The 24,031-nt window shown below is 48.2% G+C and overlaps 1 protein-coding gene and 1 long non-coding RNA gene across 2 annotated transcripts; one reads left to right on the top strand and one right to left on the bottom strand.

Annotated features, from left to right (window-relative positions):
* Positions 1-11,830: 11,830 nt before the first annotated feature.
* Positions 11,831-13,994, bottom strand: LOC117860202 (premnaspirodiene oxygenase). The gene is made up of 2 exons (XM_034743458.2): positions 12,934-13,994; positions 11,831-12,839 (listed from the first exon to the last, which is right to left on the bottom strand). The coding sequence occupies exons 1-2, from the start codon at positions 13,846-13,848 to the stop codon at positions 12,213-12,215; spliced, it is 1,542 nt and encodes a 513-aa protein (XP_034599349.1). The 5' UTR covers positions 13,849-13,994; the 3' UTR covers positions 11,831-12,212.
* Positions 13,995-20,980: 6,986 nt separating this feature from the next.
* LOC117861252 (uncharacterized) lies at positions 20,981-22,147 on the top strand. The gene is made up of 2 exons (XR_004641729.2): positions 20,981-21,894; positions 21,976-22,147. It is a non-coding gene; the product is annotated as an uncharacterized lncRNA (long non-coding RNA).
* The last annotated feature ends 1,884 nt before the right edge of the window (positions 22,148-24,031 follow it).

The raw sequence follows: 24,031 nt of genomic DNA, 5'->3' as shown, positions 1-24,031 counted from the left end.
TGGACGAGCCGCCGACGAGCCACGGCACAAGGGCGATCTTGCTGCACGTGGACGAGCTGCTGAGGAGCTGCTAGACGTCGACGTGATTAACTACGTACGACTACGTTGATCGACTTCGCTGCATTGACGTGAATCTACATCTTCTGCATCAGTGCATCAAGTGGTAATCCCGTGATCCTTATACGGCAGTTTTCCTGGTTTATGCGGTAGAAAATTTTGATTTGCGCTAGTGTAGCCTACCTCGTATCCCTTCAGTGGTATCAGAGCCGTAGCTGTTTAGTTTTGGATTCGGGATGTGTGCATATGGAGATATGCGAGTTTTCATTTTGATCTATGTCCTGATTTCGTGTTCTTGCTGCAATGGTTGTGTAACGACATACTCCTACCGGTCGGGTTTCCGCCATCGGAGTTAAGTGATACACGTAATGCCAGTTGCAGCGAGCGAAGATCAATGTGATTGGTCAAATCGAGATCTAGGTTCATACGCCAAGCACATGAGATGTGCAATAGTAGATTGGATCTACTACCGGGTCGGGATTTTACCGTGTGCGTATGCTTCGGTAGATCAGTCATTACTTTGTGGTACGATCTCGGATCGGGGCGAATTTTATATGAAAATTGATCTACAGAAAAAGTTACACATGAAATTCAACAGCTTTGGTGTTTTCGGCGAAATTAGATTTCCCAAATTCAGCTTGGAAGATGGAGTTTCGGGCCCCTAAAGTTTTGAACGTTAGAACGCCTAACTCTGTGTTTGCAGGATGTATATATCTTGTGATCAGTATGGCCCTTTTGTGTATGTGATGCATGTGTGTAACTCATTCGTGACCTGCGTGTCGCGCGTACGGCAACACAGCTAGAGCCATATGTGTTGTCACTTTAATGTATTTAATGGTCTGCGTACCAATCTGTGATGATCCAAGCAACTATGTAATCTTCATTACTAGCTATTAGGAGCAATAGCATGTTCTAGTTCTTGGAGGACTCATCACCAGGAGGATGGCGCACATGGAACATGGAGATGGAGATCACCATGGTGAACAGGTTCTGTGGAGATGGAGATCACCATAAGAAAACGGGCCATACTGTGTCACAACTGTGTGCATGTTATTCTGTTTATGTTTTACTTTCTGCATGTTGTGATGTTAGAAGTAGAACGATCCCTCACAAAGTTTAAGTTAGTATCCCTCCCAACTAAAACTTGCACCGTCCCATGTCTTGTACAATTAGTGGTGGGTCTATGAAATTAGGGTGCCACTAGTTTTCCTTGACTAGACGGGTTTGTGTCGGACACTTACACGCATAAGAGTTGGTTTGCTTAACAAGGTTATCTTAACGGTTAAGGACCTTGGGACATAAAGGTTGGGCGTCGAGATATGGAGATATCACCCAACAACAGGAGTCATATGTGATATGATTAGCAAGAAGTTGCTTACCGATCTACCTTGTTTGCTAGCGGTGATGCTAAAGCTCACTAGTAGACTTGTTAGTTGTGGATCCTGAATCACTAAGTATCAATAAAGGGATATTGATTTTAGTGGGAGTAGATTCTGTTAAAATAGTTTAATGTAATTTGCTCTATCATGGATATGTTTGTCTTAGTGTATTTTGTATTACTTTTGTTGTAGATTAAATGGCACCTAGCAGCACTACACCGTTTGCTTTGCGTTCGGTCCTTGAGAAGGACAAGTTGAATGGAACAAACTACTCAGATTGGATCCGTAACCTGAGAATTGTTCTCAGGGCTGAGAAAAAGGAAGTTGTTCTAGACAACCCACTACCAGAAGAACCTGCTGATGATGCATCTGCTACTGCTAAGAATGCTTACAAGAAAGCATGTGATGCTAACCTCGAAGTAAGCTGCCTTATGCTTGCTTGCATGGAACTCGAGCTGCAGATGTAGTTTGAAACAAACCATGAGGTGCACGATATGATCGTGGCGCTTAGATACATGTTCCAAACACAGGCCAGGACTGAAAGGTTCATTGTGTCTAAGGCTTTTGTGGAGAGCAAGCTAGCAGAAAGCACAGCAGTAGGACCACACGTAATCAAGAGGGTTGGTTACACTCAACGGTTGGAGAAGCTGGGCTTCCCACTGGGCCAAGAGTTGGCCACTGATTTCATTCTTTCGTCTCTTCCGCCTAGCTATGAGAACTTCATCTCGAACTACCATATGCATGGGACAGAGAAGGGTCTGAATGAGCTGTGTGGTATGCTTAAAACAGCAGAGGCTGACATCAAGAAAAACACTAGTAGCAGCCATGTGATGGCTATACAGAACAAGCCTAGCTTTAAGAAGAAGGGAAATTCTTGGAAGAAGAAGGGCAAGGCTAGAACGTCCAAGCCAAACCTAGCACCCAAAGTTAAAGTTGGACCTGGACGTGCTCCAGACAAAGAGTGCTTTTACTGTCATGAACTTGGTCACTGGAAGAGAAATTGCAAGCAGTACCTAGCTTTGTTGAAGAATGGCGGAAGTAAGAGTACTTCCACCTCAAGTACGCTTGTTATTAATGTTATAGACAACATATTTCTCGCTGATACAATTATTAATTCTTGGGTATTTGATACCAGATCGGATGCTCATATTTGCAATTCGATGCAGGGAATGATAAGAAGTAGAAGCGTGGAAAGAGGAGAAGTTGATTTCCGCATGGGCAATAATGCAAGAGTTGCTGCATTGACCGTCGGGACGATGCAACTCCACCTCCCGTCAGGATTTATTATGGAGTTGAATAATTGTTATGTCGTTCCTAGTTTAAGTCAAAACATTTTGTCTCCTTCATGCTTGATGAAGGATGGTTATTCATTTGCGAGTGAAAACAATGGTTGTGTGATCTCTAAGAATGATATGTTTATGGCTTTTGCACCCATTGTGAATGGATTGTTTGTTTTAAATCTTGATGGTTCACTAGTCTGTAACGTACGTGCTAAAAGGCCTCGGCCTAATGATTTGAGTCCCACCTACTTGTGGTATTGTCGTTTGGGTCATATAAGTGAAAACTGCATGAAGAAGCTCCATTCTGATGGACTTCTAACTTCGTTTGATTTTGAATCATATGAGACATGTGAGGCTTGCTTGCTAGGCAAGATGACCAAGACGCCTTTCACAGGATTTCTTGAGAGAGCAGTAGACTTGTTGGAACTCGTACATAGTGATGTATATGGACCAATGAGCATGACGGCTAGAGGAGGATTCCAATACTTCATAACTTTCACTGATAATTTTAGTAGATATAGCTATGTCTACTTGATGAGGCACAAGTCTGAAACCTTTGAAAAGTTCAAGGAATTTCATAATGAAGTTGAAAATCAGAGTGGCAAGAAAATTAAGGCCTTACAATCTGATCATGGAGGCGAGTATTTGAGCCACGAGTTTAGCAATCATCTAAAGAGTTGCGAAATTGTTCCACAACTTACACTACCTGGAACACCTCAGAGAAACAGTGTATCCGAGTGACGTAATTGAACTTTGTTAGACATGGTTCGATCAATGATGAGCCAGTCGAACCTACCGTTGTCATTTTGGGGATACGCTCTAGAAACAACAGCTTTCACACTTAATAGGGTACCATCTAAATCCGTAGTTAAGACACCATATGAGATGTGGACTGGAAAAGTTCCTAGTTTGTCTTTTCTAAAGATTTGGGGATGTGAAGTGTTTGTCAAGCGACTTCAGTCGGACAAGATCACACCCAAGTCGGATAAGTGCATTTTCATGGGATATCCAAAGGAAACTTTAGGATATTATTTCTACAACCGATCAGAGGGCAAAGTGTTTGTCGCTCGGAACGGGGTTTTTCTAGAGAAAGAGTTTCTCAAAGGAGAAAAGAGTGGAAAGACAGTGCATCTTGAAGAAGTTCAAGATGAGCCGATCGAGCAAGAATCAATGAGTGATGCTAACGTAGCAAAACAAGTTGAGGTACCCATGGCAAAAGAAGCACTGCCACAACCACGAAGGTCGGCGAGGCTCCGCGAAATGCGGGAAATATTATTGTTGGACAATGATGAGCCTGCGACATATGCAGAAGCAATGATGGACCCAAACTCCGAAAAATGGCAGAGTGCCATGCAATCCGAAATAGAGTCCATGGGAGACAATCAAGTTTGGAACTTGGTTGACCCGCCTGATGGTGTTAAAGCCATAGAGTGCAAGTGGATCTATAAGAAGAAAAATGACATGGATGGAAATGTTCACATCTATAAAGCACGACTTGTCACAAAAGGTTTTCGACAAGTTCAAGGAGTTGACTACGATGAGACCTTCTCGCCCATAGTGATGCTTAAGTCCATTCGGATTATTCTAGCTATAGTTGCATCTTTCGATTATGAGATATGGCAGATGGATGTCAAGACAACTTTCCTGAATGGAAACCTAGCTGAGGACGTGTATATGATACAGCTCGAGGGTTTTGTCGATCCGAAAAATGTTGGAAAGGTATGCAAGCTTCAAAGATCCATTTATGGATTGAAGCAAGCATATAGGAGTTGGAACATTTGTTTTGATGAAGTGGTCAAAGGGTTTGACTTCACCAAGAACGAAGAAGAGTCTTGTGTTTACAACAAGGTTAGTGGGAGCTCTGTAGTATTTCTAATCTTATATGTGGATGACATATTGTTGATTGGAAATAACATTCCTATGCTTGAGTCCGTAAAGTCTTCACTGGAAAATAGTTTTTCGATGAAGGACTTAGGGGAAGCGGCATATATTCTGGGCATTAAGATCTATAGAGATAGATCGAGAAGGCTTATAGGATTAAGCCAAGATACTTACATTGACAAAGTGTTGAAGCGGTTCAGCATGGAAGAGGCAAAGAAAGGGTTCTTGCCTATGTCACATGGCATACATCTCAGCAAGACTCAGTGTCCTTCGACTGCTGATGAGCGGGATCGCATGAGTAGAGTGCCATAAGTAGGTCAATCCACATATAGAATACATGCGACAATCTCAGGTTTAAGGACAAAGCGTAGATGTTGTTTAAAGAGAGAACTACTTCTCGTGTTGGGTCAGTCCTAGCACATGTCTCCACATGTGTCCACATTATTAGTTCAACATCTCCATGTCCATGACTTGTGAAACATAGTCATCAACTAATACATGTGCTAGTCTAATATTCATGTGTGTCCTCACATGAACTCCGACTAGGGACAACTTTAGAATAACCATACAAGTAAAGAGTTTCACATACAATTCACATAATTGCAAATCAATTCAAGTAGCCTTTAATGGATATTCAATGAACACAATATACAAATCATGGATACAAATGGAATATCATCATCTCTATGATTGCCTCTAGGGCATACCTCCAACAGGTAATAGTGGACTGACTCACTAAAGTTGCTCACTATTTACCCGTACGGACCACTTATGGTGGAGAAAGACTAGCCCGACTCTACGTCGACAACATAGTGAAGCTGCATGGTGTGCCCAGTAGAATCATCTCGGATAGAAGGACCCAATTCACCTCCAGGTTTTGGAGAACTTTGCATAAAGCCATGGGCACTAAATTGGACTTTAGTTCAGCCTATCACCTCCAGACTGATGGCCAAACAGAGCGGGTAAATCAAATCATGGAAGATATGTTGAGGGCATGTGTCCTCACCTATGGCAAGGATTGGGAACAGAGTTTACCCTATGCAGAGTTCTCATACAACAATAGTTACCAAGCCAGTCTAGGCATGTCATCATTTGAGGCCCTCTATGGTAGAAAGTGCAGGACCCCTTTGATGTGGTCGGAAGTAGGAGAACGCTCCCTAGTTGGACCTGCTTTCATCAAAGAAGCAGAAGACCGTGTGGCAGAAATCCGAGAAAAGCTGAAGGCCGCACAGTCCAGATAGAAGAGCTACTCAGATAAGAGGAGACGGGAATCGTGCTTCAATGAGGGAGATTTTGTCTACCTCAAGGTTTCCCCGATTCGGGGTACTCGGAGGTTTCAAGTGCAAGGGAAACTAGCCCCTCGGTATATTGGACCATACCAGGTGTTAAAGAGAGTTGGAGCCGTAGCATACCGTATCCAACTGCCCGAAGAAATGTCGGATATACACCCGGTATTTCATGTCTCCCAGCTGAGAAAATGTTTGAGAGTACCGGAGGAACAAGTGCCGGTGGAGATTCTAGACACCGTCACCAGAAGGACAAGAAATTCAGTAGTCCGGATTTGTAGAGTTCAATGGAGTAGGCATGATGAAGAAGAGGCCACGTGGGAACGCGAGGACGCGTTAAAGAAGGAATTTCCCCATCTCTTCAGGACTCAGCTGAATCTCGAGGACGAGATTCAATGTCAGTGGGGTAGGTTTGTAACAGTCGCATAAATCACCAACTAAAAATCACCCGTTAAAAGTCGCTTTCAAAACCTTTTTCCCCTCTCTTTTCTTTTTCTGTTCTCCTTCCTTTCTTCTTCTTCTTTCTTATTCCTCCTTCCTCCTTCTCTCTCCTCCTCTTTTCCTCTCTCTGGCGCACGCAACCTCCGGCACCATTACTTCTCCCGGCGCCCACCTCCTCCTGGCGCCATACTGCCAGCCACCTCAGACCCGCACCCCCCCCGGGCCCCGCGCCGCCGCCCCGGCGTTGGCCCCCGCCGGTCCGGCCCTGCCGGCCCCGCGCGCCCGGTGCGCCGCCGCTAGCCCCTACCTCCCCTGCGCGCCGCCGGACCCGGCCCCGCCACCATTGCCCTGCTGCCGCTGCGATGCCACCCCCCCCCCCAAAGCCCACGCCGCCGGCCCGGCCTGCCCGGCCCCTACCTCCCTGCCATGCACCGCCCGCCAGCCGGACCCCCACTCCTTGCCGCCGGCCATCACACCACCGCCAGCCTATAAAAGGGCGACGCCCGACCATCTCTCCACTCCATCCGCTCGCTACCTTGCTCCTTCCTTCACCGAGCACCACCACCGCCCGTGCGCCGCCGCCTGTGCCGCTACTCCCGTGCCGAGCCGCCGCCGCCACCACCCGTACGCCGCCCGTGCCAAGCCACCGCCACCTTGCCCATCGCCGGCTGCACCTCCCCCATCTCTCACCCCCAAGGTAAGGGGCAAAATGGAGCCCCCTCGACTCCCTCCACCGCCCCCTCCGCCCATGGCTCACCGCCGGCGAAGCCCGGCCAGCTGGCCGCCGCCGGTCCCCAACTCCCCACTCTCTCTCTCTCTTCCTGGAAGAAGAAGAGCTAAAGTTTCCCCAATCCCGATCTGACCCCCAAGTTTCCCCAAATTGCACATAGGTCCTTCCACCACTCTCATAACCCTTTTCGTAGATAAGCCCCTCCACCTCCAAAAGTATTTACAGAAAGGTCCCTGGTTCCTCGCAAATTAGTCCTAAACCTCCTTTTTAAGCCCCTAATCCATGTTTAACTCGTCATTTCATGTGCCAAACTTCCTCCAATTAATCACAAATTCGACCACGTCATCCTCCAGTATACTTCCGCCGATCCATATCCAAATTTCCCAAAAATACTCTTCCTACCTATTTTCCGTTCGCATTTTCTGTTCGGAGCTCAACGGGTAAAAACCGATTTTCTTTTATTTATTTGTGTGCCTATTTGTGTGTGCCATAGATCACGGAGTACCCGAGGATGAGCACGAGGAGGAGTTTGACCGTGAGCCCAAGCCCGAGGACCAGCAGCACGAGCCGGAACTCCCGGAAGGCTTTGAAGACGGCAAGTCCAATCTCACCCTTTGATGCATACTTAATACCTAGTTTTTCAACCACAACCTATTGGCATGTTTTATAAAATGCATATTGTTTTATTGCAAGACATGGTTGGATAGCCATCCCTTGATTGTTATGAACATTCCTTGTTATCCTATGTTTATCTCTAAATACGACTTGCTTTGTTTAGATGATAACTACTGCTAGAACGCTTAGGAATTTATTACTCAACTCAATCATTATTACAATAGTTTATTTGGAGAATGAACGTGTGTGTGTGTTCAAAATGGGAAAATGGGTTCTTGGGTTCGAAGGCAAGGAATGTGTAGATGAGATGGATGGGTGTTTCTTGTGTGAAATGCCAGGATGTTGTGCTCGTACCTTAGTGGTTGAGCAATGTTGGGAGACGTCCATTTTGTCATGGTTAAGGACCGTGTTGATGTGTCATCTTGCCTAATTTAACCATCGTGCAACCACTCGACCGTTGTATGGGCAACGGCTTAGCATAAATCCCACTAGCTTAACTGTTAGCCCTCGGGTGTGCTGGTGAGAAATGGGAGCCCATGGAAAAGGAGTAAGATCTTGGTGACTTAGGTCCCGGTTACGGTCTCATGGATGAATCGTTAACCCCTTGGGTGCTTCCGTGTGGACTAGTCAGTCTCAGCTAAGGTGGGTAATGGCTTTGTTAGGATGCGCACGGGCACTAGGGTGATCGTGCTGTGGTACCCTACTTGTGGGAAAAGTGTACAACCTCTGCAGAGTGAAAACCTATCCGGGTAGTCGTGTCCACGGCATTGGACGAGTTACGGCTTGGTCACATAACTAGCACTTGGGAATGGAAGGTTTCATGGGGTGTGTGTGTGTGTGTGTGTGTGTTGGATTTTGGAAGTGTCTGGCAGTTGTGATGTGAGCTATGGAGGACGAGGAGTCCGATATCAATAAAATTTAGATCCCTTGTGTAGGATCAACCCCACTCAATGTTTTGGTTACTAAAGAAGAGCTCTACAAAAACTCTTTTGAAAATAAGCCCGTGCATGTGTTGAAAATCTAGCTTTATTGCAAATGAACCCTAGCCTATCCTTGTTTTATCCTATGCATATACTTGTTTGTATCCCCCTCCGTGGATGGGGTTGGACTTGTTGAGTACGTTTGTACTCACCCTTGCTTCGTTGCTACAGAGGAAGACCCGGACTTCATCTCCGAGGAGTTTGAGTAGGAGGTTGTGTCCGCACCCAACGCTGCCTGTGGTGTTGGCCTTTCCAAGATGCTTCTGCTGCCGTGTAGTCCCGAGTGCTATCTTTTGGCAGTCGCTTGGTTAGCCGCTGTTATTTATTTGCTTCTTATCGCTGCATGCTTTGACGCCCACTCCCTCGGGAGTTGTACGGTAACTGAATTATCTGTTGAATAAATGTGTTATCAGCCTCCTGGGACTGATATTTGCATCACATTTAGTCTCTACTTATGTGGGGACGCTTCCTTCATCATGGAAGTACAAACTTGACGCTCGGTTTTTGACAGACTGAAATTCATCACAAAACATTCTTTGTGATGAATTTGGCTTTCACGGTGACGAAAACCGTTCGTCACCGAAGCTATGATTTCCACTAGATGGGCGTGAGGGGGCGCCAGAGGACCCTAGGCCGATCGACCTGGGCTGCTTTGGGCCGATCGGCCTAGGCCCTTCCTGGGCCTGTTGGCCTTCGTCTTCATCTTGTTCGATGCTCATTCAGTGCTTTATCCAAAAATATGATTTCAGGTCCAATTTTTTGAAAAACAGAATATCCTCCAAAATATGTTGCACATGTGAAAATTACTTCGGTTTATTATGTGTGATCAATAGTTTAGGTATTAAATTCATGTCATGATTGAAGATAAACACGGGTAAAAGTGTGTCAATAACGAGCGTCAGCAGCAAGCTGCCTAATTTTTCCTTTACTGAAGGTCAACTTGTGGCGTTTCGCGATAGATGGATTGGATTTGTACCACATGCTAATTTTGCGGGTGGCCATTGACTAATTTGGGGTCGGTCAATTTATGCACCCCTCCGAGAGCGCAGAACCAACTATAGCCTTATCTCTCCACCTCCTTCATTCGCTCCTTTCTCATTCTTTTTTCTCCCTTCTATGATCCACTCCTCTCATCACCCCTCCCTCTCTCCGTGATTCGATATAGATGCCAGCCCCCTCACCCCAGGCGAGCGAGATCCCCAGTGCCGATAGGACCAGCTGCCTGGCGACGAGCTCTGCGGGGTAGTGGGCTGGGAGCTCTGCGGAGCTAGCCGATAGGACCTCGTTAGGACCGGCACCAGCAGGGGGGGTCGAACTGGGATGGGGTACAGGCCTTCCCGCCACGGGAGCGGCGATGTCCTGCGAAGTGGAGGCTGCGGCAGAGTAGTGACGGAGTGGCGGCAGCCACATACTGTGAGCTACATTGGTGGAGCAGCGGAGCAAGCACGGCAGTGGCTCCTGCCGGTAGGGAGCGGCGGCGAGGAGTTTTTTGCAATTTTTTGTTTCTAATTTTTTTTGTCCACCTTTTAACTGTTTGTATAACTTTTGCTCAAAAAATTTGTTTGAATGGTTTCCTCAAAAAAAAATTATTAGGTTCCTAGACATTCTCTCATCATGGGCTGTAACAAGAACTTTTCCTATATATAATGGTTTTATTAGGGAATATGAATATTCGACCATGAATTCTTGAGACCACTAGTAAGGAATAAGGATAAAGGCCCTAAATTCATGTTTATTTTCTTCAAGGGCTGCTAACGCCCATGGGTACATATCATACGTTTTTGGATTTTCCTCAGGAAATAAGGGGGTGCTATTCTTCAATGATCTTCTTCAATCTCTAGATTTATTTTATTTTTATTTTTGCGATGAGAATCGTGGCCCTGTGAATATTTGGGGAGTGGCCATTTGTAAGCGTACAATATCCATATATATATAGACATCACTCCCTAAGGCCTGAAAATCTAACCAATGCAACACATGACAATTAGTCGACCATGGCGACTGCCAAGTTCTTAGACAGTTAGATGTCATGTGATTTTTAAAATATACTATGAGTTTTTTTTTGCAAAATAGAAATTTCTGGATTTGGTGGTTAATAACCAGTCGACCGTGGCGTAGATGTCATGTGATTTTTAAAATATACGAGTTTTTTTTGCGAAATAAAAATTCATGGATTTGGTGGCTAATAACCCCTGATCACGGTTTGATCAGAGTAGTTAATGGACGTTCAGGGACACTAGAAATGTTTAATTTGTACTTCATCCATCCTAAATTATAAGTCATTTTATGATTTTTGATTCATACCTTCTACTATGCATCGAGACAATATATATCTAGGTGCAAAGTAAAATCTAGAAATTAAAAAAACAAACTGACTTATAATTTGAGATGGATCATAGATGGAGTAGCAAAAATACGTAGCTGAGTAACCAGGGGACAACGAGGTTCCACTTGTCCACCTCAGATCGACAATGAAGCCATCAACTAGATGTATGGTCTAGACAAAAATCCTAAAGTTCTTCTATCTAATGCCTGTGTATATAATACATGAGACACTGTGGGACACAGCGATCTGGCGTATGATCGTGAGTGGGCCACATTTTTCATGTTTCATTTTGGAAACAGCTAGCGCATCTACGTACGCACGAACAACCCGCCCCTGATCGATTTCTGATAGAAATCAATCACGTTTTTAACATGTGTGGTTATATATAGATATTGATGACAAGGCTGGTACGCATGCGCGAATATGGACCGTAGAATGCATTATGTAGTACGAGTACATTTTTGAGGCTTGATCCCTGCTTTTGCATTCGATTTTTAGCAACGGTAGGCATAGCCGATGATGTGTCAGGTCACTATTCATTAAATACTAACATAGATTTGCTAAATGCGATAAACATTTATGCCGTTTCACATCATTTGCTATGCCTGCCATTGCTAAAAAAATCTATGTTTGCAAAGTTTTAGCTTTAGAATGAAGGGCATATTTGTCATATTAAGGGTCCTTTTTCCCAGACATCTACAGTTTTTTGGCAAATACTATAATAACACTATTATCACAATAGTATTGTGATTCCAACTGGAGTTATATATTATCACACGATTATAGCATTAGTTGGTTTTAGAAATAAATTTCAACTGGAGTTAATCATCAAAGTATGCTAATTAACACCCAAGGGGACAATAAGTAATATTTGCATTTATTACCAGAGATAATACCATTGCCGTGTGTGTGGTGACACAAGCATATATACAAGCTAACACGTACGAGCGCTTGTTACATTATACTCGGTCCTTTCCAAATTTATAGCTTATTTTAATTTTTCTAGATTCATAAATATTATGTATCTAAATAAACACTATATAGATGAGGAACGGAGATTTGATGAGGAACGGAGGAAGAATCACAAACATATGGCCAAGCATTTATTGTGTCCAGCAGGCAACTCAGTTGTCATGGTTCCTGATTGCCACGTAGGTAGACACCGTGTGTTGATAGGTAGGTAGTCTCGCCACTCTCGCGTCGGCATACGACGATATGTGGCTAGAACTAGAAGTCCTTAATTGGAGGCTGCGACGGGGTCGAACGGGGTGGCGGAGAGCATCAGCGGCGAGCGGCGGCGCACGCCGAGTCCTGGCGCCTCCCCCATGTCGACCTCCTCGACGCCCTCCGGCAGCGACCAGTCAAAATGGTGGAGCAGGCCGGCGAGCCCGAGCTCCATGCTTGCCAACCCGTAGTTGAAGCCCGGGCACATCCTGCGCCCCGAGCCGAACGGCACGAACTCGTAGCTGCCGCCGGTGAAGTCGACGGAGCCGTCCTCGAATCGCTCCGGCTTGAACTCCTCGGCGTCGTTCCAGTACCTCGGGTCGCGGCCGATGGCCCACGCGTTGATGAGCACGCGCGACCTCGCCGGGATCGTGTAGCCCTCGAGCTCGCACTCGTCGATGCTCTCCCGCGGCACCAGCAGCGGCGCCGGCGGGTGGAGCCGGAGCGCCTCCTTGATCACCAGCTTCAGGTAGCGGAGGTTGCTCGCCTGCAGGTTGCCCTCCGTCACTGCCGCCTTCCCCCGGAACGCCTCCCGAATCTCCGCCTGCAGCTTCCGCATCACCGCCGGGTTCCGCATCAGCTCCGACATCGCCCACTCCATCGCCGACCCCGACGTCCCCGTCCCGCCGGCGAACATGTCCTGCAAGTGCACGTGTCATCGTCTGCCTTCTTCTTCACTTGGTGTCTGTCAGAGTTAAGAAATGCATATACGTGTGCCATTTATTATTACTAACCAGTATGATGGCCTTGATGACGCTGTTGCTGAGGTCGAAGCCGAAGCCGCCTCTCTCCTGCAGGCCGATGAGGACGTCGACGAGGTTCTCCTCGGCGTTCTCGGCGGCGGCGCCGCCCCTAATCTTCTCGGCGCGGATGGCTCTCCGCTCCTCGATGATCTCCTCTAGGATGGTGTCCACCGTCTTGTGGATGCTCCGGAGGCAGCGTGTCATGCCGGTGACGCTGGCAAGCAGGTTGGTCCACGTCGGGAAGAGGTCCGGGATGTTGAAGCCGCTGGAGAGGCCGACGACGGCCTTGGTCGCCGCCAGGAACTCCGGCGCGTTCTTCCGCTTCTTCCCGAACGTCGCCCGCGACACGATGCTGTTGGTCAGGGTGTGGAACAGCACGCTCAGGTTCACCGGCGTCGATGGTCCCGTCGCGCGGATCTCCTCCACCCGCAGCATCACCTCGTCCTCCCTGATGTGGCGGAAGGAGAGCACGCGCTTGGGGCTGAGGATCTCGGCGGCGCAGAGCTGGCGGAGCTTGCGCCAGTAGTCGCCGGAGGGGGAGAAGAGGATGTCGGCCCACTCGTACCCGACGATCTCGCCGGCGAGAAGCTTGGGCCGGGTGGCGAAGTTGGTGTCGTGGGTCTTGAGCACGGCGCGGGCCGTCTCCCTGGAGGAGGCCACCACGAGCGGCGTCTGCCCGAGCTGGAGCATCATCAGCGGGCCGTGCGCGGCGGCCAGGTCCCGCAGCGCGCGGTGGGGCAGCACGTTCACGAGGTGGTGCATGCTGCCGATCACCGGCAGCTTCCACGGGCCAGGCGGCAGAGGGCGCCGCGGCGCCCTCGGCGCCGCCATGGCTAGCTTCAGCAGCTGGAGCAGCGCCACGGCGAGAACCGAGAGGAGGAGCGACTGGTAGAAGTAGTCGTCCATGGCTATGGCAAGCTGGCTAGACCTCTAGCTGGTAGGCTAGTGACCTCTGCTTGCTTACCTTGGTGAGGGCTGAGCTCGCTCTCTGGCATGAGCATGAGTGCATTGCATTGCATTTGAAAATTCTTTTTATTTTTTGGTGGTGGGAATCGTGGTCCTGTGAATAAGACATCCCCGTGCAAGTTCCACGTGACCATGTCGACAATTGCAAGGTTCTTAAGGGCACGTACAACGCGTTGTCGAGTGCCGTCTCCATCCTGTCACTTTTTCACGAAACACCCTCGTACGGTGAGGAGACGGTGCCCTCGTCGCCTCGTGAGGCGATGGCGAGGGCTCGTGCTCCGAGAGGAAACCAACGCACTACCGGAAACAGTAAATTCGTCGAGTGTAAAAAGTGTGCCGAGTACCTTTTTTCGGGCACTCGGCAAACACCCTATTTACCGAGTGTATACAAGGAGGCACTCGGCAAAAATATTACACTCAGCAAATAGGAGGTTTGCCGAGTGCCAAAAATAAGGCACTCGGCAAACCACTCCCAGATACTCGGCAAATACGCCACACTCGGTAAATCAACAGCGCGTGCGTCGCACGTGCGTCGTCCGTTATCGGGCTGGGCCGGCCGTTAGCCCTTTGCCGAGTGTTGGACGCCGACACTCGGCAAAGAGGAGTTCGCCGAGGGCCACTCACACACACTCGGCAAACTCAAACGTTTGCCGAGTGCCACTACTAGACACTCGGCAAACCCAACACTTCGCCGAGTGCCAACCCGAAGACACTCGGCAAAAATTTTCCTCCCCTGACCTCCACACTTTTTCTACTCCCCACGTAGGACATTTGGTAATGCATATTAAAAGTTGGTCTATTTTCTTGTCTGTTTGTGATTTTTAATGATTTGTTTGCATTAATAGGATTTTTTTATTCAAGTCAGATTTTAACTGCAAGTACTTGAAATAATGGATTGAAATCAGTGAAAAAATCATATTCATATTATGGAGTCCGGATTGAGGTCTCAACCAGGAAATGAAAAGAAATTTTAAACATTGTTTTTAAAAAACATGACCACGAACCTGTGGTTGAATGGTTGTGAAATTGTAAAAAAACCAAACGAAATCAGAAAATCACAAGATTTGTCAAGATGTCATGATATTATGTGTGGAGGCTGTGGTAAAAAATTGAGAAGGTTTCGCCAAATTTCTGACATATGATGCTTAGAAACTGACTCATCTCGTCGAAGGATTCATAGAAGTTAGAAAGGAGCCAATAAGATTTGGAATCCAAGTGACACTTGAATTAAGGTGTGACTTCAAATCTTTTTGTATAGGCAACATACAACACAGATTGGTTCATGTCAAAATTTGGAAATTTTTCGGATGCATTTGATATTTTTTATTGATTAAATGCAATTATAGATTTTTAGTAGATACAAATGCAATTTGAGCTATAACTGCATGAAATAATGGAATAATATCAGTAGAAAAATAATTTAACCATTGTTGAGTGATTTTGACACGATTTTGCCCAAGTATATTAGAAAAAGTTAAAATACGTCATTTCATGTAAACTTTGCCGAGTGTCTGGAGGAAACACTTGGCAAAGATAATGTTTTGCCGAGTGTTTTCTCCGGGCACTCGGCAAACTAGATGCACGGGCCCACTACCTAGGCTGTGGTACAAATAAAAACAATTCTAACTTGAGCACTCGGCAAAAAATACGACTTTGCCGAGTGCCCCCGATCTGGCACTCCGCAAAGAACCTGCCAGGCGCGAATTTTTTGGACGACAGTTAAAACTTCTCTTTGCCGAGGGCCAGATCGCGGGCACTCGGCAAAGATTCCAAGTTATCCCCATCTAATTCCAACACTTAGACTTTCGTCGATTCATTTCACCCCGCCCCCGTCGCCGCTTGTTGCCCCGCCCGCCGCCCCCCCCCCCCCCCCCCCCCCCCGCCCGCCGCACCTCCACGTCCCGCACGCGCCCCGCCTCGCCGGCTGCCACCGCCCCGGTTCCGGCGCCCTGCCCCGCCGGCCGCCCCACCCGCGCCCCCGGCCTGCCCGTCGCCCTCGGCGCCGGCGCCCCGCCCCACCGGCCGCCCTCACCCCGACCCCGGTGGCCCCGCCACCGGCGCACCCAGCCCCGGCGCCCCCTGCCCGGCGCCCCGCCCCACCAGCCACCCCCGCCCCGGCCCTGGCAGCCCCGGCCCCGGTGCCCCCTACCCGGCAGCCCGCCCCACCGGCCGTCCCCCGCCCCGGCCCGGGCCTCGACGCCCCCTGTCCGGCGGCCCGCCCCACCGGCCGGCCCCGGCCTCGACGCCCCCTGCCCAGCGGCCCGCCCCACCGGCCGCCCCTGCCCCGGCCCCGGCCTCGACGTCCCCTGCCCGGCGGCCCGCCCCACCGACCGCCCCCCGCCCCGACCCCGGCGGCCCCGCCACCGGCGCCCCCGGCGTGACCCGCCTGTGGCCCCCTGCCACCAGCGTCCTAGGGCCCTGTTGCCCCGCCCCTGACGCTCCCACCGCCACCGGACGTCCCATCGCCTCTCTAGGCCGGCATCCCTCACCCTCCCGGTAATGAATATTTGTTTTTGAAGTTACAAAATCTGAATTAGAAAGTAGGTTAAAATTAGAAATTAGAAATTAGAGGTGGTAGGGCTTTAGTTGTAGAAATTAGAAAATGATGTTTGGCTTGGGAATCTAAGGTATATGAACTATATGTGGAAGTCGGCCATCGTGCTGTTCCTTCTTCTGTACATGTGGTTGTCGGCCATCGTGCCGTTTTATTTGATGCAGGTTATGGAAACCTCCACGTGCAGGGGAGGTGCTGCCAAAAATTTTAGTTGACAGTTGTATGTTCTTTTTTTGCAGGAGAGGCTACGTTACCGTCCTCGAGTCGTCACTTTGTACGATAGCAAGGTGAGTCATCCTACACCTCTATTTCCGTATGATGTTCGTATATCACGTAACCTAGTTAGGTGTCTCCCGTTCGAAAGAGATACGGTTGGAAATATGCAGATGTTTGCATATTTATAACCGTATCTGTTTTGAATTGTCCACGTTTTTTGGACAGCCCGAGGATGTGTAGGTGGGTTTAGTTTCCATAGTCTACTCCGATCCGAATTAGAGTTTCAGCAGCACCTCCCAATTGTTCTCCGGATACACAATCTCCATTCCAGGATGTGTATTTGGAGAACAGCGGGGAGGTGCTGCCGAAATTCTATCTCGGGTCGGAGTAGACCATGGAAACTAATCCCACCTACACATCCTCGTGTAAGATTAGGACCTATCTTCATCTAATAGACAATATAGGAACGTGTAGATGCAACGTGAGTTTTTATATTACTCGCTGATATGCTAGAGGATGGAGGATCATCAGTGGATGTACACAGTCCGATCTAGTCAGAATTCGTTGACCGATGAATGGATAAACAAGACCGATGCTTTCTTGGAACGGGCATTTGCAAGGATCAAAGGAGGAAGAGATATTTGGTGTCCGTGTAGCAAATGTGGAAACATGCATCGGCAAACCAAGTTAGAAATGGGTAAACATCTTGTTAGGCACGGATTTATGTCAGTCTATACCATATGGATCTACCATGGTGAAGTCGATCTTGGGAGGGACGAGGTCATCAGACAACGTATCGAGCAATATGATGATGATGCCGGGGTGGGAGACATGTTAGATGACTATCATGAAGCTCGTAGGGAGGAGGAGCCCGAGGCTACCGCAAAGGCGTATTATGACATGTTGTCTGCGGCACAGCAACCCCTTCACGGGCATACCAAGGTCTCTCAACTGGATGCCATTGCACGTCTAATGGTCGTGAAGTTCCAGTTTAGCTTGAGTCGAGACGCCTTCGATATTATGTTGACAGCTTTTGGGAGCCTGCTCCCGGAGGGTCACATCTTGCCAAAGTCTATGTATGAGGCACAAAAACTTTTTCGTGCACTTAAGATGCCATACGAGCAGATACATGCTTGCCCGAAGGGATGCATCTTATTTAGGAAAGAATATGCGGAAGCAAAGTACTGTGTAAAGTTAAAAGCTGCAGCTTCCGGGTCAGGTACATGGTCAGACGCATCGAGAGGTCGAGGAAGGCGTCGAGGGAGGGGTGGAGGTAGGGGTGATGCACAGGTTGAGGAAGCGGAGGGGGCACAGGTCGTGGCTAGAGGCAGGGGTCGGGGCAGGGGTCGAGGAAAGGGTAAAGGGGTGAGGCCCCCATCGCCTGTGCCTTCGTCGTCGTTGGAGGAGGAGGTACCTTCCGCGCATGCCTCTAGTGACAAGGCGGATGTATAGGAGGAACAGGAGCAGGAGCAGGAGAGGAAGGAAGGGGAGGAGGCAGGGGAGGAGGTAGGGGATTCGCAGTCCAAGATCTGGTTGCGAGGTCCCTCGTCCCTCCCGAGGCAACCCATCCCTCTTCATTTACGCCCACTGATTCAACCCACTGGGGCAAAGTAAGTTCCTTTACATATTCTCTGTACTTTTGATATATTGAAACTTACAATAGAAAATAATAATTTATATTAATCACTTGTGCAGGAGTTGGACTAAGCTTAGTGGGGGTGCCCACAACCGCAAGGTCAACAGCATCATCGGTCTTTTGTGTAGGCTACACTTCCCCGGTCTAGTGGTCTTCGCCGGACAGGAGGAGCTGGCCTACACGTGGGACCACTACATCGCCGCTGCCGACGTCGGTGATCGTGACCACAGGCAATTTGCGAACAAGGCGAAGCGGGTGAAGGCCGAGCTGTGGGTAAGTATTCCCAGCACTACATTGCTTAATACACCAGCTTCGCTAGACATTCTTGAAATAATAATTGTATGCTTGCCGTCTATAAGCAGGACTTTTATAGATGCTAGGAGGTTTTCGAGGCTAGGGTGGCCTCCATCATTGAACAAGCCGCCAAGAAGCTCGTTAAGGACATGCACTACGAGGCGCGGGTTCAGGCCATCATCGACTTTTATGCTGAATACAAAAGGATGAGGGTTAAAAAAGAAGAGGTCAGGACAATGAACCTAACCAAGGAAGAATTCATGGCGGTACATACATAAAGTTAATATTTACTACTTCTGAGATTAATTACGCTTAATTCCATTTGTTATATGTCACACACTTGATGATGTAGGTGCCTCCGTGGTGGTGCCGATCCTTTACCCGGTGCTGGGAACAAATGGTGGACGTGTGGTTGCAGCCTGGGTGGTTGGAGAACCACGTTGCTTGCCGGGAGCGGCGTTTGCAGATGCCATATGCACCACACCATCAAGGCAGCCTGAGCCTTGATGACTACAAGGAAAAATGGGTACGTGAATTCATTTCTATATTCTTAGACATAATACTGCATATTTTGTAATCATTTTATATTTTTTCCGCAGACTTTATCACATGATGGCCAGGAGTGCTCCCGGTTCAAGGCATGGGTTATGTCAAAAAGGGCAAGGCCACGACAGACATCAACTTCAACCCGGAGGACCCGTACAGCCATCCCAGCATCCACAGCCGCGTCACCGAGTACACAGCAATGGCGAGGGAGGTTCATGGGCCAGAGTTCGATTTGAGCTCTCAGGATATTGATGCTGAAATTGTGATGAGTGTGGGAGCAGGGAAGAAGCACGACAGGTATTGGATTGGAGATAGCATGATCGACACTACCAGTACTCCCAAACTCTCCCAGATCCGAGCAAGGAGCACGGACTCGAGCCTCGCGATACGGCCACGGCCTACCGCTGCACAGTTATAGATGCAGGCTCTGCAGGTTATTCCTGTTTCTTTAATTTTTCATTCATTTTGTACGTACCTTTTGCTTGACAATAAGACATTGGGATGAAATATTGTAGGCCCAGGTGGAGGTAGAACGGAAGCGCCAGGAGGAACTAGAGGCGAGGATCGAGGTGCATCGGCAGCTAGAAAGGCAGAGGATGGAGCAGATGTTCCAATACATGCAGAGTGTTTTCCACAGTTTAGGTCAAACTCCACCACCTATGCCACCGAACCTATTCCCGCCACCTCCACCACCTCCTGCAGCTACTCGTGTGAGTCACTCTCAACCTTACAATCAATCTAGACTTAAACTAGAAACTTACACTAGAATTACTTGTTTAGACTAATGAAATCTCTTTAACTTTGTGCAGAATCAATCGGCAGCGTCCAATACAGAATCTTCCTGGGGGCAGTGGCCACCTGCACATCCTCCTCAGCCTCCTCATCCTCCTCAGTGACTTGTTATTTCTGTGTTTGTGATGCAAAACTTGTGAATTACTTGTTTAAACGAGAACTTATGAATGTTATTTGTGTGCTTGTGAATCCTGTGGTGCAATTTATATGCCTGTGGTGCAATTAATATGCCTGTGCTTCTGTGGTTTTTTTTGAGAGGGGTCCTTTATACCTAACATTTCTATTTTGTAGCAGGAGGAAGGACACTTTGCCGAGTGTTAACACTCAGCAAAGAGGCCATTTCCTGGTACTAGTTGACGTCTTTGCCGAGTGTATTCGCCAAACACTCGGCAAAGGGGTCATAAATTTTGGCGGGAAGGCTTGTTTGCCGAGTGCCACAGGGCTGGCACTCGGCAAACAGTGTTATTTTGCCGAGTGTTTGGTGAAAAATACACTCGGCAAAGGCTAAAATAAAAATGGCGGGAGAGGCTTCTTCGCCGAGTACCACGGGGCAGGCACTCGGCAAACAGTATTATTTTGCCGAGTGTTAGGCGAAAAATACACTCGGCAAAGGCTAAAATAAAAATGGCGGGAGGGGCTTCTTCGCCGAGTGCCACGGGGCAGGCACTCGGCAAACAGTGTTATTTTGCCGAGTGTTTGGCGGAAAATACACTCGGCAATTTTACGTCTTCGCCGAGTGTCATTTAAGAATACACTCGGCAAACTAGGTAATTTCGCGAGTGTCGGCCGTCAGGCACTCGGTTGCCGTGACACACCGTTAACGTCTTTGTGCCGAGTGGTCTGTCACGTCTTTGTGCCGAGTGTTTAATTTTGCCAAGTGTATTTTGGCACTCGGCAAAAGGTTTGCCGAGTGCCCGACGATCGACACTCGGCAAACAGTAACATACTATTTGCCGAGGAAAAGTTTGTCGAATACATTTCGCCGAGTGTTATACTCAGCAAACCCTTTGCCGAGTGTAATGGGGCCTTCACCGAGTGCTGGGGCACTCGGCAAAATAACTGTTTCCGGTAGTGACGGGTAAAACACGCGTTGTATGCATCGTCTCCTCTCGACGACGGCGCTGGCCGATCCGCTGTGACGAGCACGCTTTGGTGCGGAGAGATCGGCCGCAAATCTTATTCCCACTCCGTTTCACAGCAGAGATCGCACCAAATCTTCTCGATTATCATCTCCACCAATGCAACTGAAGAACAAAGCGGCCGTGGAAAAATGGATCGGAGCCGGGGAAAGGGAGCTGCGGCAGCTTGAATCACCGCCGGCAAAAGGGTGCGGCAGCAGCCGTCTCCGCTCCTCGATCTGCCGCAGGTGTTGCCTCCCCACCTGCTGGCACCTGCAGATCCGGCCGGCTTGACCTTCTCCAGCGTCCATGGACCGTGCTTCAGCGGCGTGGTTGACGGAGACGCCGAGGCAAAGGCCGCGGCCGGGAAGTCTGTGGCCTGCACGTCGGCGAGCGCGACGCCCCGTCGTCCCTCGGCGGCTTCAGCTGCGGCCTCTCCTTGGGACTCCAACGGCTCAAGGCCTGCGGTCTGCAGGTACTCTCACCCTCCGCGCAAGGCAGCCGGCTTCCAAGGCTCCGAGAATGGCGACCTCCTCTTCTGGGTCCAGCGCTCCAACCTCCGATTCGACTGCTCGTCAACTCCCGGCAGCATCCTTCTTCAGGGATAGCAGTAGCAGTAGCGTTTATCCGCTCTCTCCCTTGGCTGTCACGTTCTCAATTTTCTGCAGCACTGCTACAGTAGATTAAATCTGTTCTTGCTCGTTCAGCTGCAGCTTGGCTTGGTGTTTCGATCCCAAGCTTTGATTTTTCCATTGGTCTGCGCTGCTTTGCTCGGTCTGCACTTCTCTGCCTATTTTTCTGTATTGCTCGGCTTGATTCAGAACTAGCAGGTGCAGCTCCAGCAGCATTTTATTTTCCTCTCTCGATTTCTGCCTGTCCGTAGCTGAGTGCATCAATTTTTCTCCTTGCAGTTGCAGGTGGACAGCAGCAGTATGCTCTATTCTTCTCTCTGGACAATCTAAATATTATGTTATCTCAATTTTACTGCTCATTCAGTATGTCGTGAAAAGCTTGAACATAGGCATATTGTGTGAACAGGTTAAACTTGTGCTTTTCTGGTGTGAACAGAGTGAAGATGTTAAACTTGTGATTGTCGTGTGAATATGTGCTTGCTGGTGTGAACTGATGCTTGCTGATGCAACAAAATGGCTTATAAAGATCAAGTTTATACTCCATCATTTTAATTTATGTGTCCATGAACGAATTAAATAGTTCGCAGACAACCTAATAGACAAATCTCTGTACAAGTTGTCTGTTTTACTATCTACATATGACATGGCATGCACAAACCTAATAGACAAATCTCTGTACAAGTTGTCTGTTTTACTATCTACATATGACATGGCATGCACAAAAAGACAGTAGCTGTCTAAACTGTTGAACGTGCTCTTAGATACTCCCTCCGTCCACGCTTGGAGTAGTAATTAGATGTTATATTCTCATGTGATTGAAATATATGAGTTTTATTAGCAAAATAAAAGTCATGAATTTGGTGGTCAACCCCTAATCACAATTTTACCAGAACAGCTGATGGACGTTAAGGGAGCCACACTGGAAGTAATCTTAATCATCACTAGGAATTTTAATAAGTACTAGCAACCTAGGAATTTTAATAAGTACTAGCAAATAATTCCTCTGCCCTATGAAAAGTGCAATGCTAGCGTTTGAAAAAAAATCCCACAAAGAGTGCAATCCTAGGAAGATCACAACTACATGTTTTAATTAAGTGATCAGATTTGATTTGCATGCTAAAATCAACTGCATGTGGCAAAAAACCTGCTGCAGCAACCTTCATATGTGTTAACTAACTAAGCAAGAGATTTGCACACTTAACTAATCAGTAATCTATGTAATCGAAAGCTCTTTGTATTGGTGTTAACGCAAAATCTGGACCTCAAGCTTCTACGTTGAATAACACGAAGGACCTGCAAGATTTGCTTAACTCCAGTGCAGGCTCTAAATTAGCTTGCGACTGGTGCATGGCGTGCTAGTCAATTTGACCTACAAATTGACGGCAATCGAGGAAACAGAGGAGGGCGCATCCAGCTGTGGAGTCGATGACTTGATCAATCCTAGGGAGCCTGAAGGCATCCTTTGGATAGTACTTGTTAAGGTCTGTGTAGTCGACACACATCCTCCACTCATTGTTGTTTTTCTTTCGCAACAGGACAGGATTAACGAGCCACTCTGGATGATAGACCTCTTTTATGAAGCCCGTTGCGAATAGTTTGGCCAGCTCTTTCTTGATGGTTTCTCTTCTATCCTAGTGAATCGTCGTAGGCATTGCCTTTTCGGTGCAGCTTTTGGATTCACGTTGAGTGAGTGCTCAATCAACTCCCTGGGCACCCCCGGCATGTCCGTTGGTTTCCACGTGCTTTCCTATTAGGATCCAGCCCTATGTCGATCAGGGCTATTTTGGAGCTATCACCAATCTCAAGGTCAATGGCTTTCATGTCTACTTCACTTGCCAGCTTGACATTGGTTGTCCCCGACTTCTTTTCTGGGATCTTGAGTTCTGACGGGGACAATTTCTTCGGTGAAGACTTGGATCATTGAGTTTGGGACTTGGGTAGTTGCTGCTAGCTCCACAGCTTCTATGTCGCAGTCGTACGATCTCTTCAAGTCTCCGCGCAGGGAGAGTACTCACTTGGGTCCCGGCATCTTGAGTACTAAGTACATGTATGCTGGATGGCCATAAATTTGGCCAATGCTGGTCTTCTGAGGATGGCGTGGTATGATGTTTCAAAGTCTGCTACCTCAAACTAGATGTATTTTGTCCGGTAGTGTTCTTTGGTCCCAAAGGTAACTAGCAAAACCACCTGTCCGAGGGGTACAACCACGTTGCCTAGGATGATCCCATAGGATGGAGAGTTCGTTGGCGTGAGCATATCAATGATGTCGAGGCCCATCTTCTTCAGTGTCTTGGCGAACAGGACGTTGAGGCCGCTGCCACCGTCAATGAGTACT

Source organism: Setaria viridis, chromosome 6 (genome assembly GCF_005286985.2).
Source record: "Setaria viridis chromosome 6, Setaria_viridis_v4.0, whole genome shotgun sequence".
Taxonomy (NCBI): Eukaryota; Viridiplantae; Streptophyta; class Magnoliopsida; order Poales; family Poaceae; genus Setaria; species Setaria viridis.
The sequence above is the reverse complement of the archived record's forward strand: the minus strand, read 5'-3'. Positions and strand labels throughout refer to the sequence as shown.

Coding starts and splice junctions, on each gene's coding strand:
- LOC117860202 (XM_034743458.2), bottom strand. CDS start 13,848: ATGGACGACTACTTCTACCAGTCGCTCCTCCTCTCGGTTCTCGCCGTG. Junction 12,840..12,933: donor TCATCAAGGCCATCATACTG/GTTAGTAATAAT, acceptor GTGCACTTGCAG/GACATGTTCGCCGGCGGGAC.